The sequence below is a fragment of the Microcaecilia unicolor genome, chromosome 12 (genome assembly GCF_901765095.1).
Source record: "Microcaecilia unicolor chromosome 12, aMicUni1.1, whole genome shotgun sequence".
Classification (NCBI taxonomy): domain Eukaryota; kingdom Metazoa; phylum Chordata; class Amphibia; order Gymnophiona; family Siphonopidae; genus Microcaecilia; species Microcaecilia unicolor.
In genome coordinates, this window is record NC_044042.1 from 93,119,059 (window position 1) to 93,137,246 (window position 18,188).

The following is an 18,188-nucleotide window of genomic DNA, read 5'->3' on the forward strand; positions in this document are numbered from 1 at the left end:
TCCTGGCCAAATGCAGAGGCCACTACTCCATCCTCATCCTCCTCAATCTATCCGCCGCTTTTGACACGGTCAATCATGACTTACTCCTTGCCACACTGTCCTCATTTGGGTTCCAGGGCTCTGTCCTCTCCTGGTTCTCCTTCTATCTCTCCCACCGCACCTTCAGAGTTCACTTTCATGGATCTTCCTCCACCCCATCCCGCTCTCTGTTGGAGTTCCCCCAGGGATCTGTCCTTGGACCCCTTCTCTTCTCAATCTACACCTCTTCCTGGGCTCCCTGATCTCATCTCATGGTTTCCAGTATCATCTCTATGCTGATGACACCCAGCTGTATCTCTCCACACCAGACATCACCGCAGAGACCCAGGCAAAGGTATCAGCCTGCTTATCCGACATTGCTGCCTGGATGTCCAACCGCCACCTGAAACTGAATATGTCCAATCCAACCGCCACCTGAAACTGAACATGTCCAAGACTGAGCTCATCATCTTTCCACCAAAACCCACTTCTCCTCTTCCTCCACTTTCTTTCTCAGTTGATAACACCCTCATCCTCCGCGTCTCATCTGCCCGCAACCTCGGAGTCATCTTTGACTCCTCCCTCTCCTTCTCTGCGCATATCCAGCAGATAGCCAAAACATGTCGCTTCTTCCTCTTTAACATCAGCAAAATTCGCCCTTTCCTCTCTGAACACACCACCCGAACTCTCGTCCACGCGCTCATTACCTCTCGCCTTGACTACTGCAACTTACTCCTCACCGGCCTCCCACTTAGCCATCTATCCCCCCTTCAATCTGTTCAGAACTCTGCTGCACGTCTTGTATTCCGCCAGAACCGATATACTCATATCACCCCTCTCCTCAGGTCACTTCACTGGCTTCCAATCAGATACCGCATTCAATTCAAGCTTCTCCTTCTTACCTACAAATGCACTCAGTCTGCCGCCCCTCACTACCTCTCTACCCTCATCTCCCCTTACGTTCCCACCCGAAACCTCCGTTCACAGGACAAATCCCTCCTCTCAGCACCCTTCTCCACCACCGCCAACTCCAGGCTCCGCTCATTCTGCCTCGCCTCACCCTATGCTTGGAACAACTTTCCTGAGCCCTTATGCCAAGCCCCCTCTCTGCCCATCTTCAAGCCTTTGCTTAAAGCCCACCTCTTCAATGCTGCGTCCGGCACCTAACTCTTACCGTTCAGTAAATCGAGACTGCCCCAATTTGACTGTCCCTTTCGTACTGACTATTCACTTGTCTTTTAGATTGTAAGCTCATTGAGCAGGGACTGTCCCTCTATGTTAAATTGTACAGCGCTGCGTAACCCTAGTTGCGCTTTAAAAATGTTAAATAGTAGTAGTGAAATTAGAGTCATGGGATAGGAGACAATGTTCTGGTGTGGATTAGGAATTAGGTATTGGACAGAAAACAGGGGGTGGGGTTAGATGGACATTTCTCTCAATGGAAGAGGATGAATAGTGAAGTGCTGCAGGGATCCAGTACTGGGACTGGTGCTGTTTAACATATTTATAAATGATATGGCAATCCGAACAAAGAGTGACGTGATTAATTTTGCATATGACACAAAACTACTCAATGTTGCTAAAACACATATGGACTGTGAAAAATTGCAGGAAGACTGTAGGAATTTGGAAGACTGGGCATCCAAATGGGAGATGAAATTTAATGTAGACAAATGCAAAGTGATGCACAATGGGAAGAATAATCTTAATCATAGATGCTAGGGTCCACCTTGGTGGTCAGAACTCAAGAAAATGATCTAGGTGTCATTGTAGATAATGAGCTGAAATCTTCTGCTCAGTGTGCGGCTGCTAAAAAAGCAAACGGGATGCTAGGAATTAATAGAAAGGGATTGTGAATAAAACCAAAAATACTATAATGCCTCTATTGCTCCATGGTGCGCAACCTCACCTTGAGTATTGCTTTTAGTTCTGGTTGCCGTATCTCAAAAATATATAATTAGAAAAGGTTCAAAGAAGAGTGTCCAAAATGATAAAGGGTATGGAACTCCTCTCATATGAGTAAAGGCTAAAAAGAAAAGAGGTGGATGAGGTCTACAATAATCCTGAGTGATGTAGAACAAGTAGAAGTGAATTGACTTTAAAATTCAAATTCAGTGTCTCTTCCCCAAAGGAGAGGACCCAGGCCTCAAAGACCCCTCTCCCTGGCATGGTCCGTTGTCTCTCCCTCCCCCTCCCGTCCTAGCCCTGTCTGCAGCTCTCTCTCTCTCTCTCTCTCTCTTCCCTATGACCTGTGTCACCCTTCTGAAAACTTATGAAAAGGTATTGTACATCAGAGAAGAGAGAGAGAGAGAGAGAGAGAGACAGGTGCAGGCCAGAGGCTGTGAGTGAAGCTGGGGCTGCAGCATGGAAGACTTCTGAAAAGGTATTGTACACTGGGGGACTGAGAGAGAGCCGCAGGCAGTGCTGGGAGCAGAGGGAGAGACCCCGGACCGTACATAAGCAGAGGCAGTAAAATAAAAAGCACTATGCCTCGTAGATTCAAGGTGTACCTGTTTTGGGCCAGGAAAGACCAATCAATCAATATATATAAATGGCGAGTGTCGTACTCACTCGCAAATGCGCAGTAGAGACCCTCTCTGCCCCGCCCCCGCGTCAATACGTGATGACGAGGGCGGAACAGAGAGGGTCTCTACTGCGCATTTGCGAGGGACACCGCCGTCTCTAACGCTCCCCCCACCCGGAGTCGCCACTGCCACCCACCTTCAACCCGGTCGGGCCCTCGCTCCGCTATTGAAACAGCGAGGGCACGCAGCACACAGCTCTGCTGAGCTGCCGTCGACCTTCCTTCTTCTTCTCTGCCTGTGTCCCGCCCTCGATGACGTTACGTCACACGAGGGCGGGACACAGGCAGAGAAGAAGGAAGGCCACGGCAGCTCAGCAGAGCTGTGTGCTGCGTGCCGTCGCTGTTTCAATAGCGGAGCGAGGGCTCGACCGGGTGGAGGGGGGGGGGGGGGGATGAACTCGGAGGGGGGGGGCCTTTCAACCCCCCCCCCCCATACTAGCCCGTTTATAGAACGAAGGACTTGTGATAGAGTTTAGGGGATTAAGGGTGGCCAAATAATCTGGGAAACCCACTTTAAACACCTTATTGTTATATCATTTAAGGTTTATTAAACTTTGACTGTTATTCCCCAGAGATTGGCTGTTTCTATAAAACATATAATGTAATTGCGGAATATAAGAATAGAATCCTTAATTACACTCCGCCTTTATCCAAGGCGGAAGAGATAAGAATGATTGTAATGCAATATAACTTCAGCATTCTCTTTAGCATAACCGAGGCAAAAAAAAAAAAAAATCCTTTAGTTTTTCTTCTATTATAGTATCCTCCATGAGCAGTTTTTACCCATTGGTCACCTAGCAGTTCAGATGACTTCCTTACAGTTTTTTTGTTTCAAACATACTGGAAAATTGTTTTTGCCTTTTGGGCCATCTTCTTTTCTAAATCTTTCTTGTTCCTGCATTTTTACTATTTTACATTTAACTTGCCAGTACTTAGCTCATGCTGGTTTTCTTTATTAGGGTCTGCTTTCACTTTTCTGGGAGATGCCCCTTTAGCTGCCACCTTTTTCACCTTACCATGCTGGCAATCATTTGGTGGTCTTTTTGACTTTATAAATGCATGGAATATATCTGAGTTTCCAAAAAATTGTGTTGTTTAGATAATTTGGCCCTCATACAAACATTTGATGCTGGTAACTGCTACATGTAACAGGTGTTCTCCGAGGACAAGCAGGCTGCTTGTTCTCACTGATGGGTGACGTCCACGGCAGCCCCCTCCAACCGGAAACTTCACTAGCAAAGGCCTTTGCTAGTCCTTGCGCGCCCATGCGCACCGCGCATGCACGGCCGTCTTCCCGCCCAAACCGGCTCGTATTCGTCAGTCTTCTTTTGTCCGCGCTCGGGACGGTCGTGTTTTGCCGCCGGTTCGTGCCCCTAAAGTTGACCTCGTGCGTCTTCGCGATTTTCGCTAAAAAAAAAAAAAGAGACCGCTCCGGTCTTTACCCCTTTCCCGTGTTTCCAGCTTTTCCCCGCGTAAGTTTCCTTTCGCTTTCGGGACCGGCCTATTTGGCCTCGGTACGGGTTTTTTCTCCCTTCTTTTTGGTGCCTTTCGTCATCATCGCGAATTTTGATTTCGCCGGCGTGATTTTTCCGCCCATGTCATCAGTCTTCCAGCGGCTTCAAGAAGTGCACCCAATGCGCCCGGGTAATCTCGCTCACTGATAGGCACGCTTCATGTCTTCAGTGTCTGGAGGCTGGGCACCGCCCGCAGGCCTGCAGTCTTTGTGCTCTTTTGAAAAAGAGGACTCAGGTAGCGAGATTGGCCCAGTGGAACGCGTTGTTCTCGGGCTCTTCGACGACAACAGCACGGGCATCGAGTGCATCGACGTCGACAGCATCGAAGTCTTCGACCTCGGCATCGGCATTGACTGCATCGAGGCTTCTACCTCCTGCATCGTCGGTACCGAGACATCAAAAGGCTGCGTCGACACCGGTGGTACCGGGACCTCCGCTATTGCTGATGTCGTCGGACGGTGGTGCTTCGTCTGGAGTGCAGGTGAGGGCTGTCCATTCCCCTGCTGGTGGCGGTGAGCCTTCAGGTGGGTCTATCCCTGCCCTGAGGGCTCCTGCGGTACAGACCCCACCGAGATCGACCTTCTTTGGCCTCGGCCCCGAGGAAGCGGCGGTTGGATTCTACGTCCTCCTCATCAGTACCGGGAAGCTCCGGTGACATGCTTCGCTTGAAGAAGTCAAAGAAGCATCGTCACCGGTCTCCTTCCCGTCTCGGTACTGAGAGCTCTGGGTCGCCGAGGCAGTCGGCACCCAGTAGGCATCGGCACCGGGAGGACCGCTCACCCTCTGTTCAGGAGGTGTCGATGTGCTCCCCCTTGGACAGCCCGGAACCGCCTCCACGCCCGGAACAGACTCTGACCTCGACGCCTGCATCGGCTTCCCAGTCTTTCTCCACAGCCGCTCTGCACGAGAGTCTCCGGGCCGTTCTTCCTGAGATTCTGGGAGAGCTGTTGCGCCTTTTTCCTCCGGTACCGGGGGTGCTTGCGCCACCGGTACCATCAAGTGAGGCGCCGGCTGGCCCCTTGCCCGAGGTGAGGTCTCCGGTATCGGTACCGCTGCCTCCCAGGCAGACTCCCCGACGACGTCGGCGGAGGGAGCTTCGCCGGTGCTGGCGAGGGAATCCACCTCTCGATGCTCCTACCGTGGCCGTGTTTCCACGGAGTCGAGTCGGGCACGACTTCAGACGCAGGTTCGTGAACTTGTGTCTGATACCGATGGTGAGGCCTCGTGGGAGGAGGAGGAGGACATCAGATATTTCTCTGACTAGGAGTCTGATGGCCTTCCTTCTGACCCCACTCCCTCCCCTGAAAGGCAGCTTTCTCCTCCTGAGAGTCTGTCTTTTGCGGCCTTTGTCCAGGAGATGTCTACGTCCATCCCCTTCCCGGTGGTTGTGGAGGACGAGCCCAGGGCTGAAATGTTTGAGCTCCTGGACTATCCTTCTCCACCTAAGGAAGCGTCCACAGTACCCATGCATCATGTCCTAAAAAAGACATTGCTGGCAAACTGGACCAAGCCATTAACTAATCCCCACATTCCCAAGAAGATCGAATCCCAGTATCGGATCCATGGGGATCCAGAGCTGATGCGCACTCAGTTGCCTCACGACTCTGGTGTGGTGGATCTGGCCCTAAAGAAGGCTAAGAGTTGTAGAGAGCATGCTTCGGCGCCCCCGGGCAAAGACTCCAGAACCTTAGACTCCTTTGGGAGGAAGGCCTATCATTCCTCTATGCTCGTGGCCAAGTTTCAGTCCTACCAGCTCTACACGAGCATCCATATGCGCAACAATGTGCGACAGTTGGCGGGCTTGGTGGACAAGCTCCCTCCTGAGCAAGCCAAGCCGTTTCAGGAGGTGGTCAGGCAGCTGAAGGCGTGCAGAAAATTCCTGGCCAGAGGGGTATATGATACCTTTGATGTTGCGTCCAGGGCCGCTGCTCAAGGTGTGGTGATGCGCAGACTCTCATGGCTGCGTGCCTCCGACCTGGAGAATAGGATCCAGCAGCGGATTGCAGACTCCCCTTGCCGAGCGGACAACATTTTTGGAGAGAAAGTCGAACAGGTGGTAGAACAGCTCCACCAGCGGGATAACGCTTTCGACAAATTCTACCGCCGGCAGCCTTCAGCATCTACCTCCTCAGGTAGACGTTTTTATGGGGGAAGGAGGGCTATTCCTTACTCTTCTGGTAAGCGTAGGTACAATCCTCCCTCTCGCCAGCCTGCGGCCCAGGCTAAGCCCCAGCGCGCGTGCTCTCGTCAGCAGCGTGCGCCTCAGCAAGACCCCACGGCTCCCCAGCAAAAGCAGGGGACGAGCTTTTGACTGGCTCCAGCAGAGCATAGCCGACATCAACGTATCCGTGGCGGGCGATCTACCGGTCGGGGGGAGGTTGAAAGTTTTTCACCAAAGGTGGCCTCTTGTAACCTCCGACCGTTGGGTTCTTCAAATAGTCCGGCAAGGATACACCTTCAATTTGGCCTCAAAGCCTCCAAATTGCCCACCAGGAGCTCAGTCCTACAGTTTCCAGCACAAGCAGGTACTTGCAGAGGAACTCTCCGCCCTTCTCAGCGCCAATGTGGTCTAGCCCATGCCACCCGGGCAGGAAGGGCAGGGATTCTATTTCAGATACTTCCTTGTGGAAAAGAAAATAGGGGGGATGCGCCCTGTCCTAGACCTGAGTGGCCTGAACAAATACCTGGTCAAAGAGAAGTTCAGGATGCTTTCCTTGGGCACCCTTCTACCAATGATTCAGTATCTGCGATTTCAGCTGGGCACACGTCACTTCCAGTACTGTGTGCTACCCTTTGGGCTCGCCTCTGCCCCCAGGGTGTTCACGAAGTGCCTGGCTGTGGTAGCAGCAGCGCTTCGCAGGCTGGGAGTACACGTGTTCCCTTATCTCGACGATTGGCTGGTGAAGAACACATCCAAGGCAGGAGCTCAGCAGTCCATGCAGATGACTATTTGACTCCTGGAGCTACTGGGGTTTGTGATAAATTATCCAAAGTCCCATCTTCTCCCAGTACAGAGACTCGAATTCATAGGAGCTCTGCTGGATTCTCTCGGACGGCTCGTGCCTATCTTCCGGAGACAAGGGCCAACAACCTGCTGTCCCTCGTCTCCCGGGTACGAGCGTCCCAGCAGATCACAGCTCGGCAGATGTTGAGATTACTTTGTGGTGCTGCGAAAAGGAGGGTCTTTTAGGCCCATACTCGACTTACAGGAAGTCAACAAGTCACTAAGAGTGCGGCATTTTTGCATGGAAACCTTGCGCTCCGTCATTGCGGCGGTACAGCCAGGAGAGTTTCTTACGTCTCTGGACCTGAAAGAAGCTTACTTGCACGTTCCTATTTGGCCCCCACACCACCGGTTTCTCCGGTTTGCGATGTTGGGAAAACATTTCCAGTTTTGGGCCTTGCCTTTTGGCCTTGCCACAGCTCCCCGAACCTTTTCCAAGGTAATGGTGGTGGTAGCTGCCTTTCTCAGGCGAGAGGGTATCCGGGTTCTCCCTTACCTCGACGACTGGCTCATCAGAGCGGACTCTGCAGAAGAGTCATTGTGTAAGCCAGAGTGGTCTCAGTACTTCAATCTCTGTGCTGGGTCGTCAGTATACCCAAAAGTCACCTTACCCCCCCCCCCCCCCCCCATCTGTAGAGTATTTGGGGGTCCAGTTCGACACAGCCTCGGGGTTTGTCTTTCTACTCGAGCAAAGGCAGTGCAAGCTTCAGAGCCAGGTCCGTTTACTCCTTAGGATGCCTCGCCCGCGTGCTTGGGACATAGTCCAGCTGTTGGGGTCGATGATGGCCACCTTGGAAGTGGTGCCATGGGCGAGAGAGCACCTGAGACCTCTGCAGTGTGCCTTGCTTCAACGATGGTCTCCAATATCTCAGGATTACCAGCGCAGACTCACGTGGCTCCCTGCGGCCCGGCTCAGTATGGAGTGGTGGCTCTCAGACAGCATGCTGTGGTGAGGAATGCCGCTAGCGCTTCCTGATTGGTGCCTGGTGGTAACAGATGCCAGCCTGCAGGGCTGGGGGCACATTGCCAGGGAAGGCATGCCCAGGGTCTCTGGACACCCGAGGAGTCGGAGTGGTCCATCATTCTCTTGGAGTTGAAAGTGATATTCCAGGCGCTTCTGGCCTTTCACACGACCCTGGAGGGACTGGCTGTCAGAGTTCTGTCGGACAATACGACAGCAGTGGCCTACACAAATTGACAAGGTGGCACTCTGTGCAGGGCACTGGCCGCGCAGTTTTGCCACTGGGCCGAGCTACATCTGCAGTTTCTGTCAGCAGCTCACATTGCAGGTCAGAGGAACGTGCAAGACAATTATCTAAGCAGGCATTCAATCGACCCAGCGGTGTGGGAACTGGCAGACGAAGTGTTCCTTCAGATCTGTGCCAAATGGGGGGCGCCCGTAGCAGATCTTATGGCGTCAAGCGCAAATGCCAAAGTCCTGTGCTTTACAGCAGACTGCGTGATCCTCGCTCGGCGTGGTTGGATGGCTTGGCTCAACCCTGGCCTCAGGGCCTCCTGTATGTGTTCCCTCCTGGGCCCTTGATAGGGCGAGTACTCCTGCGTATTCGGCTACATCAAGGAGAGGTTGTTCTCATTGCCCCGGATTGGCCCAGGCGGCCATGTTATGCGGACCTCCGGCAGATGCTGGTGGAGGCTCCCCTTCCTTTGCCTCTGGTACCGAACCTGTTGTCACAGGGACCGGTAACCATGGAGGACGCCTGCCGCTTTGGTCATACGGCATGGCTATTGAGAGGGCGCAATTGAGAGACAAGGGTATTCCAACAAGGTCATCTCCATTCTTCTCCAGGCTCGCAAGCATGCCACTTCCGTTGCTTATGCTCAGATTTGGCGCCAGTTTGATGCTTGGTGTGCTGCTAAAGCGATTACACCCATGTGGGCTTCGGTCTCGCCGATACTTGACTTTTTGCAGGATGGTTTACAAAAAGGCTTGGCCTATATTTCCCTGCCTGTTCAAGTTGCAGCCTTAGCATGTTTTCGGGGGAAGGTGGCTGGCCTCTCCCTGGCTGCTTATCCGGAGGTGGCACGGTTTCTTAGAGGGGTGCTTCGGCTCCGTCCTCCCGTGCGGGCTCCGTGTCTGGCCTGGAACCTGAGGTTAGTTTTAAAGACCCTTCAGTGTTCGCCCTTCGAGCCGCTTAGGCGAGCTTCGGAGAAGGATGTGACCCTAAAGACGGTCTTTTTGGTGGCCATTACATCGGCGGGACGGGTGTCTGAGCTCTAGGTGCTGTCCTTTCGAGGCCCATTTCTGCAGTTGCACCTTCTAGATGTGCGAAGGGCTCTGTTGCAGTATCTGCGCATGTCAAATGCTTTCAGGATCTCTGATCACCTTTTTGTTTTGTTGTCAGGTCCTCGCAGAGGGTCTCCAGCGTCTAAAGCTATTTTTTCAGCATATCTGCTGTCTGGCCAGCCTCCGCCTGAAGCCTTTAAGGCACATTCCACAAGAGCGATTTCCTCTTCTTGGGCTGAAACTGGAGCACTCTCTCTTCAAGAGATATGCAGTGCAGCGACATGGGCTTCTAAACTCTCATTTGCCCAACATTACAGGCTGCATGTGGCTGCCAGGAGGGATGCGCATTTTGGAGCACAAGTGCTGGCGCGTGGTGTGGCCAGTTCCCACCCTATCTAGGGATTGCTTTGATACATCCCATTCGTAATGGATTCATCTACTGATGACAAGGAAGGGAAAATTGGGTTCTTACCTTGGTAATTTCCTTTCCTTTAGTCATAGCAGATGAATCCATGAGCCCTCCCTGATTGATTGATTGATTGATTGATTAATGCTGTTTTGGGTTCATTTTTTCCTGTAGATATGTTCCCTCATTGGGAGAAGTTGGAAAACAGTCTTCAGGATTTCTGTTCTGTTACAGGAGGTTGAGTTGTCCCTCCTTTGAATTACTGCTCCTGTTCTGGGGCGTTCGTTCGCTGTGAGGAAAGTTCATGTTATTCTTCTTTGCGGTGTAACACTGCTTTGGAAGCCTCAAATACTGAGAGACAGATGAAGCTAGCTGGCCAAGAGGCACTATGGTTTTCAGTGCTCTCTATCTCCCCCTGCTGGTAGGTGGACACAACCCATTCGTAATGGATTCTTCTGCTATGACTAAAGGAAAGAAAATTACCAAGGTAAGAACCTAATTTTCCCTTGGGAACCACAAATACCATGCAGATAAAAACTGAAATGGAGACCCCCAAGAAAGCCAAGCTATAAGCAGTGCAAATACTGATCAAAGAGAAACAGAAAAATAGAAGCTTAAATTTTCTCCTGTACTCTGCAAAACACAATAGAAAAAAAAAAGTACAGTACATTTCACAAAGCAGCAGCAAAAGAGGGTCAACGTACACAGCATGAAGACAGTCAAAAAAGCACCAAGGGCAGTCAAGTATGGGATAGTCAAGAGTTGTTTATTGATGTATCCAACACGGGCCATGTGTCAGAGGTCAAACAAATTGATCAGGGCTCTTGAAAAGTTCTAAAATATAGTATCACAGCAAGCACAGTTGAGAACCAGAACTTTTCAGCAAGTGATGACAGGGAAATCAATGGCATACAACCTGTATGGTTCTCTGCCTTGCCCCCAATCTTTTGACAGCCTCAGTAATGTGAAATCACACTGACTTCAGCGTGCCTAGAAGCCCTTCTTTGCAGCTTCCCACCTACACAGGAACAGACGATGATGTGCAGAGAAGGGCTTCCAGGGCAGGCTAAAGTCATCGTGTTTTCACGTTGCTGAGGCTGCCGGCGCTTGGAAGATTGGAGGAGTGGTGGTAGAACATAGGAGTGGTGGTTGACACTGGGCCTCTTGCGGGGTACAAGGAACAAGAAAATGCCGGTAGTGAGGAAATGGAGTAGCAAGCCGGCTTTTGGGGGTTCATCCCAGGTAAAGGCAGTACCCCCTTCATAGCTGCTTCATAGGATGTTCTTTATATTGAAATGCCAACTCCCTTTATGCACCACACAGTGATGTATACAAATCCTCTGAAGCTTGTGGGGACATGAAGTTCATAAGGATGCCTTGGTCTTTAGCAGCAGTGGGAGGGCTACCAGGGCCTGGAGTGAAGACAGTTGTTAGCCTCTGAGCAGCATGCATCTGTAAAATCAGAAAATGCAAAATGAGAACATGGAGGCTCTGATTTGCCATTAATTCTGCAGTGTGGACCGTGATGACATGGACTGGAGTTGTGGGACTGGGTGTCTTGCCTAATAGCTTATGGCTCCCTTATTTTGGGAGGAGATATGGGGTTCTGAAAGTAGTAGTCATGGCTTCCCTTTCCTGTCTGGTAGACGGCAGCGGTCAGAATGGCGCTGGGCAGAGGATCGAGCAGCAATCGTAAGTCGATGGAATTGGCTGCAGGCACATGTGTCAGACCTGGAGTACCGGATTCGCCAGCAGACTGACATATACAAACAGATCCGGGCTAACAAGGTAAAGTGCTGATGGTGACACAGGAGCACAGAGCCTTTTTACAAAATGTCATCATTGCTATTTGTATTGGGGGAGGGGAGGGGAGAGACAGAATCATGGAGAAGATCCAAATTGTCTACATCAGCATCTTTGGCACTACAAATTACAATCTCTGTGAGCACAGGTGGGATTATGTGGTCTGTTATCGTCTGGTTCATGTTTTATAAGTGTTCAGATGTTTCCTGCTCTTTGCCCTACAAGGAACTGCATTTTTGTGCGCCCTGTACTTGCAGAGCAAAAGCAAATTAGAAAGCAGTTGTCTATATCTTCCCTACACTGTCCAGTGATAGTGCTTGGCATGGGTTCTTTACAGAGGGGACCCAGCCTGAGCTATCCTGGTATCTAAACAGTAGACTTGAGTGTTGATTCCACCCCTTTCAAAGAAACTCAGGCAGTGGGGCTACTGCTTATTGTACCACATTGAGACTTCTGATATCATGAACATTGAAGATCCAGCAGGTGGACCCCAAGCTTTTGATGCCATGGGAAGATTTTGAACTTGTAATGGCTGGGTTTTTAAGTAGAGGATTTCATTTTGGTAGGTGGGGAGGGTGTTCCCTGTTGTTGATGCCTGTTCTTTAATTTACTTCTTAGCTGACTTCTAGGGGGTAGGGTTGGGAGCAGGTTGAGTGATATATAGTAGCCAGAACTTGTCTTTTTAATGCTGATAACCTCTGTGACTTCTGTCTCCATCTTGCAGGGTTTGCTTGTTCTTGGAGATGTCCCTCTCACAGACTCCCTAGTAGATGAACCGTCCCGACCTTTGAGCACTGATGGCAAAGTGGAGAATTTGCTTCCACTTCCTGCGGCAGTGGACAGAGCGGTAAGAGCCTTTTCTTTGTCCACAATGAAATCACTGGCCAGTCCAAATGTCTGGGTTGCCTTTTGTCCAAGATCCTTCTCTTTCCGAAGCTGTGGTGGGCTGCTGGTGAGATGATTGGACACACAGGTTTTGTCTTCCCTTGCCATTGGCCAAATGTTGAACTGATCTCACCTATCCTTTTGCAGAATTAACTAGTTGCAGGCTGTAGGAGCTGAGAACTTGCATGCTGAGGTCACAGCAGCAGTGAATTTTATAGTTAACATAGAAAACACACTGCACAAGGCACACAAGCAAAGTGAAAACAGTGGAGTAGACGAGAAAGGCAGGATTTCTTTAATTAGCAATTCTTCGAACTGACTTGACACGAGCTGTATTTCGATGACAGGACCTGCGTCAGGAGTTTGTAAACGTGAGCATAGACAAGAGGTCTAGACAACAAAACTGATCTACATCACATGAGTACACAACTAATGGATGGTGTCCTATAATGTCCGCAGATGTGGCTGCACATCCAAAATTGCATCCAGTGATTTATCTGCCAGACACACGTTTGGTGGGTTAATCGCTGGATGCAATTTTGGATGTGCAGTCGTATATAGGACACCATCTACTAGTTATGTACTCATGTGATGTAGATCTATTTATAGTTATACCAGTTTAAGCACAGCTTAAAGTGTCTTACCTTCTCCTTTACTTCCGGGCATACAGGGGAGTCTTCAGGCAAATATTCCATGCTTTAGGGTACTTGTCTTGGTGCTGAGTGAGCTGTAGAGATCAGTTCATATTCTTTCCTTCCGTCATAGGTCTCCTCTGGTTGCCACTCTTCAGAAAGGCCGGCAGAGGCTGGCATTCTTGCTGAATCCTCTACTTCCAAAGTTTGCAGTGCTCCTAGACCTGTCAACGGTGTCATCAACAGGTGAGTAATGGCAAAGTTGCAGTGGCAGCACTTAGCCATGCCGAATTTCATCTGGTTTCTGACAGTTTTCTACAATTTGTAAATACCAGAAGAAAATGTAAACTTCTGTCTTCTACTAGCCTGAAATTCCAGGCCGATTTCAGAATGATTTTCTAGTGAAGGGTAGCTCAAAACATACAGATCAAATGTAAAACCAAGGGTTGAGATTAAAAAGAGCTATGAGCTGAAAAGATTCGTTCAAGTAGCCTCCAAAGGATGTAAGTTGTAGAAGCAGACACAGTTAATAGAGGACAAAAAAATATTTTATTGGAGTGTCAATTATATAATCAAGCTTGGTTTTATATTTGATTCTCCAGTGAAATATCTTTTATTCTCCATTAAGTGTGTCCGATTCTGACTCGCAGATTGCTTGCCTTCTTGTTTCCTGTGACCTTTCAAGTAGCCTCTCCAGCCTTCAGTATTCTGCTAAATAAAATAAAACTGTGGTCTGAAGGAGCATTGGCTCTCCCTGTCCTATGTTGCTCTCCATTTCTGGGAAATGGAAAGAGGTGGAAATCCCCGTTGGATAGGGTAGGTCGATGGTAGGGTGCTGTAGAGTCAATGGCAGCAATATTTATGGTGGGTAGGAGAGTCTTTCTAGTGCTCATGTTCCCTCCCTCTCTCCCTCTAGTCTTCCACCAGGATTGACTGACCGCCCCCCAGGAGATGACACCGAGGGTTTGACCCTGAAAAAGCAACGGCTGAATCTGCTCCCATCATCAGATGGTACCCATGTATCTGCCCGTACTCGCCCTGTCCTGAGCTGCAAGAAACGCCGGCTAGTGCGACCAGGTGTCATATTCCCGTTGTCCAAAAAGGTGTGGAGCCACCTCTCTCAGTTGAAGGTTGTGTATCCTTCCCTTCCCTTCCCTTCTAGCCTGTGCATGAAACAGTCCTCTTACCCTGCCAGCTCCAGCTTTGGTGTCAGTCTCTCTTCCCCCCCCCCCCCCCCCCCCCCTTCCCTACTTGTCTGAGTGAGCTTGTATGGCCCTTCCCAGGTAAGGTCTCGGTCTCTCTATATATATCTCTATCTATCTACTTATGCCCATCCATGTTTTTATCTCTTTTCCTATTTATTCTTGTCCATTCTCATCATATCTCTATCATACTTCCTATTGCTCTCACAAGCTAGGTGAGGTAGCTGGCAAGCTGTTATAGCAAAGCTCACCGCCAGTAGAGGGTATGCCTATGGAAAGAACTAGACTGTATATCACCAGTGTCCGGGAGCTTACTCCTTTTATTTTGTCTATTCTAGGTGCATCGGAGCAGCACAGCACGGGGGAGCTGTGATCTTAACCCTGCTTGCGCACTCTGTGGGAATCTGAGCTCTCCATCAACAGGATTCCAGTATGATGCCCCCCTCTTGGAACGCATGTCACAGTTAGATACCTGTATCCACCCTGTCCTTTCATTTCCCGATGGTAAGGAATTCTTATGGTATCAGCCAGTTTTGTCAACCACCTGTGGCGTCTGCTGTTTGAGGTCAGCCTTGTACTCGTCAGTCTGCCTGTGGAGCCTGTTGTTTGTGTTAGAGGTTCTTTAAGGATTTTGGTGCCTTATCAACCAGGGTTTCCTTTTTATACTTGCTAGATCAGTCCAGACAAGCAAATTGAGTCCCCTTAACCAGCAGATGGAGGGAGATGAGCAGGTTGCGTCCCCTTAACCAACAGATGGAGGTAGAGATGCTGAATTATTCCAGTAACACCACTTGTATAAGGACTGATGCATCCTGAAGTTCTCCAGTATTTCTCTAAAATAGTAAATGAAACAAATGACAGTAACATAGTTAATGACAGCAGATAAAGACCTGTATGGTCCATCCCAACAAGATAAACTCGTATCACATGGTATGTGATACTTTATATGTATACCCAAATTTGATTTGTCCTTTCCATTCTCAGGGAACAGTCCATAGAAGTCTACCCAACACTCATCTACTAAAAGTTCTGAAGCTAATGTCGAAGCCCTTAAAATTTACAAGTCCATCCATATCTATTCAGTCGCGATCAGGGTGTAGACCGTTGAAGTCTTCCCAGCACTGGTTTCGCTTCCTAATTACCGGCGTTGCCACTCAATCTCTGCTAAGATTCTGTGGATCCATTCCTTCTAAATGGGATTCCTTTGTGTTTATCCCACGCATGTTTGAATTCCATTACTGTTTTCTTCTCCTCCACCTCCTGCGGGAAAGCATTCCATGTATCGTCCACCCTCTCTGGGAAAAAATACTTCCCGACATTATTCCTAAATCTGCCCTCCTTCAACCTCAATTCATGTCCTCTAGTTCTTCCGCTTTCCTGTCTCCGGAAAAGGTTTGTTTGCAGATTAATACCTTTCAAATATTTGAATGTCTGTATCGTCACCCCTGTTTCTCCTTTCCTCCAAGGTACACATGTTCAAGTCGGCAAGTCTTTCCTTGGACGGTTTGCAACGCAAATCCCATACCATTTTTGTAGCTTTTCTTTGCACCGCTTCCAGTCTTTTTACATCTTTAGCAAGATACGACCTCCAAAACAATACTCCAAGCGGGGCCTCTGCAATGACTTGTAGAAGGGCATCAACACCTCCTTTCTTCTGCTGGTTATACCCCTCTTTATGCAGCCTAGCATCCTTCTGGCCACGGCCGTCACCTTTTCACATTGTTTCTTCACCTTTAGATCCTCAGACACCAAAATCCCAAGGCCTCTTTCCTGAGTCGAGCTTACTAATCTCTCCCCTTCTGTCTGTTATCTCTCTTTTGGGCTTTTGCACCCCAAGTGCATCACTCTACTACTCTTGGCATTAAATTTTAACTAAACGAAATACTAGAAACCTACAATATTTGCTTATATTAACTAACTAGGAAAAAATGCCCGTTTCTGAGCGGAATGAAATGGGCGCTAGCAAGGGGCCCCCTCCCTCCGTCCCTCGGAGCTACTCGCCTTGTTCGCTGTGGCGTTTCCGTTTTGGCCCTCGTTGAGTGTCATAGCTCCGCCCTCGACGTCATGACATTTTGACGCGAGGGCGGTGCAGACACTCCGGTGCACACCGGATATCTCGGGCGCCTCAACTTCCGTGGAGGCTTCAGAACGTTGGGCTTGCCTTTTATATATAGAGAGATGTGTGCTAAAGTAGTGTACAATAGTGTATGATTGTGCTCAGAATGCCACGCATGAAACTCAGCCATAAAACAGCTTATAACATGCCACTGGGAACCACCATCATCGCACAGCCCTCCCTTCCTACCAATAAATGGAGCCAAAACCGTAAAGGCACTGTCTGTTATCTGATCAGTGCTACTGTTGTTATAACAATAATAACAGTGGTACTTAGCTCCTGCGTGTCAGATTTATCGTGCTGAACTGCTAGGTGTCCCAGCGAAGAGGGGGACACCTAGCAGTAGCAGTTTAACCACTATTTTCTATGAACTATAACACTAGCACGAGCAAAGAAAAAAGAAGACAAGAATGCCTATTGATTTACGGCCATTCTGTCCACTGGAACACTTAGCAGTTCAGCACGATACATCTGACATGCAGTCACAAACCCCGGATGGGTTTCCACAGGGCTCCACCCTTCCTAATCGCAGAGCGTGTTTCATTACTACCCTAGCACTCCTTAAATATACAGCAACGTCAAATCCAGCAACGCTATTGGTTAAACTTCCCCTTCCCAAATGCTGTCACAACCGCCCCTTGTCAGAAGTAAACAATATCAATATCCAGACCTGCAGCATCATTAGTTACACCAAACCACCCACTTTAAATCACAACCACTCTATATTTCTGTTCAAGCCTCTGGGCTGGATAATGTCCCAGGTAAAGATTAAATGTTGTTCTTTTTGAGTTAATACATCACTCAGCGAGCCACCACTCGCCAGCGATACTGACTGCAATACTATGGGGGTGGTCTACTATATATGGTGTCCATGTAAATTGTTCTATATTGAGCACACGACTCGCAAGATTAAGACTCGAAGCAGGGAACACATCAGTAACATCAGAACAGTAAAAGCTGAGGCACCTCTGTCATTCCACTGGCAGGAACATCAATGTCTCGTTTTCCAAAGCAGGAACTAGGATCGTGAGCCCTTGGGCCACTGCAGAGGAGTGGCAGTGGCAGGCAAAACCACCCCACACAGGGATATGACAGAACTCTGACAGGGACGGCTAGACTTCACCTTCACCTGGCCACCCTTCCCCAGGAGTTGAGCCCCTGGGTGCAGGTGGCTGGCAGGACTTGCCGGACAGGGCCGGAACTGGATCCCAGCAGGATACACACAGGGACTAGAACACACAGGGAGGCTAGGCAGAATACTAGACTAGGACTCAGACAAGAGACAGAACTGAAAGCTGTCAGGCAGCCACTCAACAAGAAACACAGGCAACCAAGAACTAGACAAAGACACACAACAAGAAACAAGCAATACAGTACAAGAAGCTACACAAAGACTAAACTAGAATCAGGCAAGAATACAGACTATAAACTGGACTAGGCAGAAGTGCAACAAGCACCAACAAACCAGGGCCTTAGGCGATGCAAAGGCAGAAAGCTTCCAAAAGGCTAATAAGCCCAGCAGCAGCTGAGATTCAGCTGCAGCAATCACAAGGCAGCTACAGGTGCTGTGCAGGCTCAAACAAGACAAGCAAGTCTGGCAGGCCGGAAGACCTGGACTGGGCTGAAGTCTGGAACGGGAAGCAGCACACAGGCAATCCAATGCAGCCACCAGAGGGCAAGAGGAACACAAACCAAGACACAGGCAGAAAGCATACTGAAGCACAGAGAGGCTTAACACACACAGGTGCAGTATAGTGGAGTAATCAGAGCCATGCTGGA

General features: G+C 49.5%; 1 protein-coding gene across 3 annotated transcripts in view; it reads left to right on the forward strand.

Annotated features, from left to right (window-relative positions):
- Positions 1–18,188, forward strand: part of KANSL1 (KAT8 regulatory NSL complex subunit 1) — a 443,961-nt gene that overhangs the window by 213,500 nt on the left and 212,273 nt on the right. For 2 of the 3 annotated variants that reach the window (XM_030221966.1, XM_030221964.1), the window contains exons 3-7: positions 11,418–11,559; positions 12,299–12,421; positions 13,225–13,337; positions 14,008–14,221; positions 14,632–14,797. In XM_030221966.1, coding sequence (XP_030077826.1) covers positions 11,418–11,559; positions 12,299–12,421; positions 13,225–13,337; positions 14,008–14,221; positions 14,632–14,797 — 758 coding nt within the window. The remainder of the gene's footprint in view (positions 1–11,417; positions 11,560–12,298; positions 12,422–13,224; positions 13,338–14,007; positions 14,222–14,631; positions 14,798–18,188) is intronic. The other variant, XM_030221967.1, reaches the window with a different exon arrangement.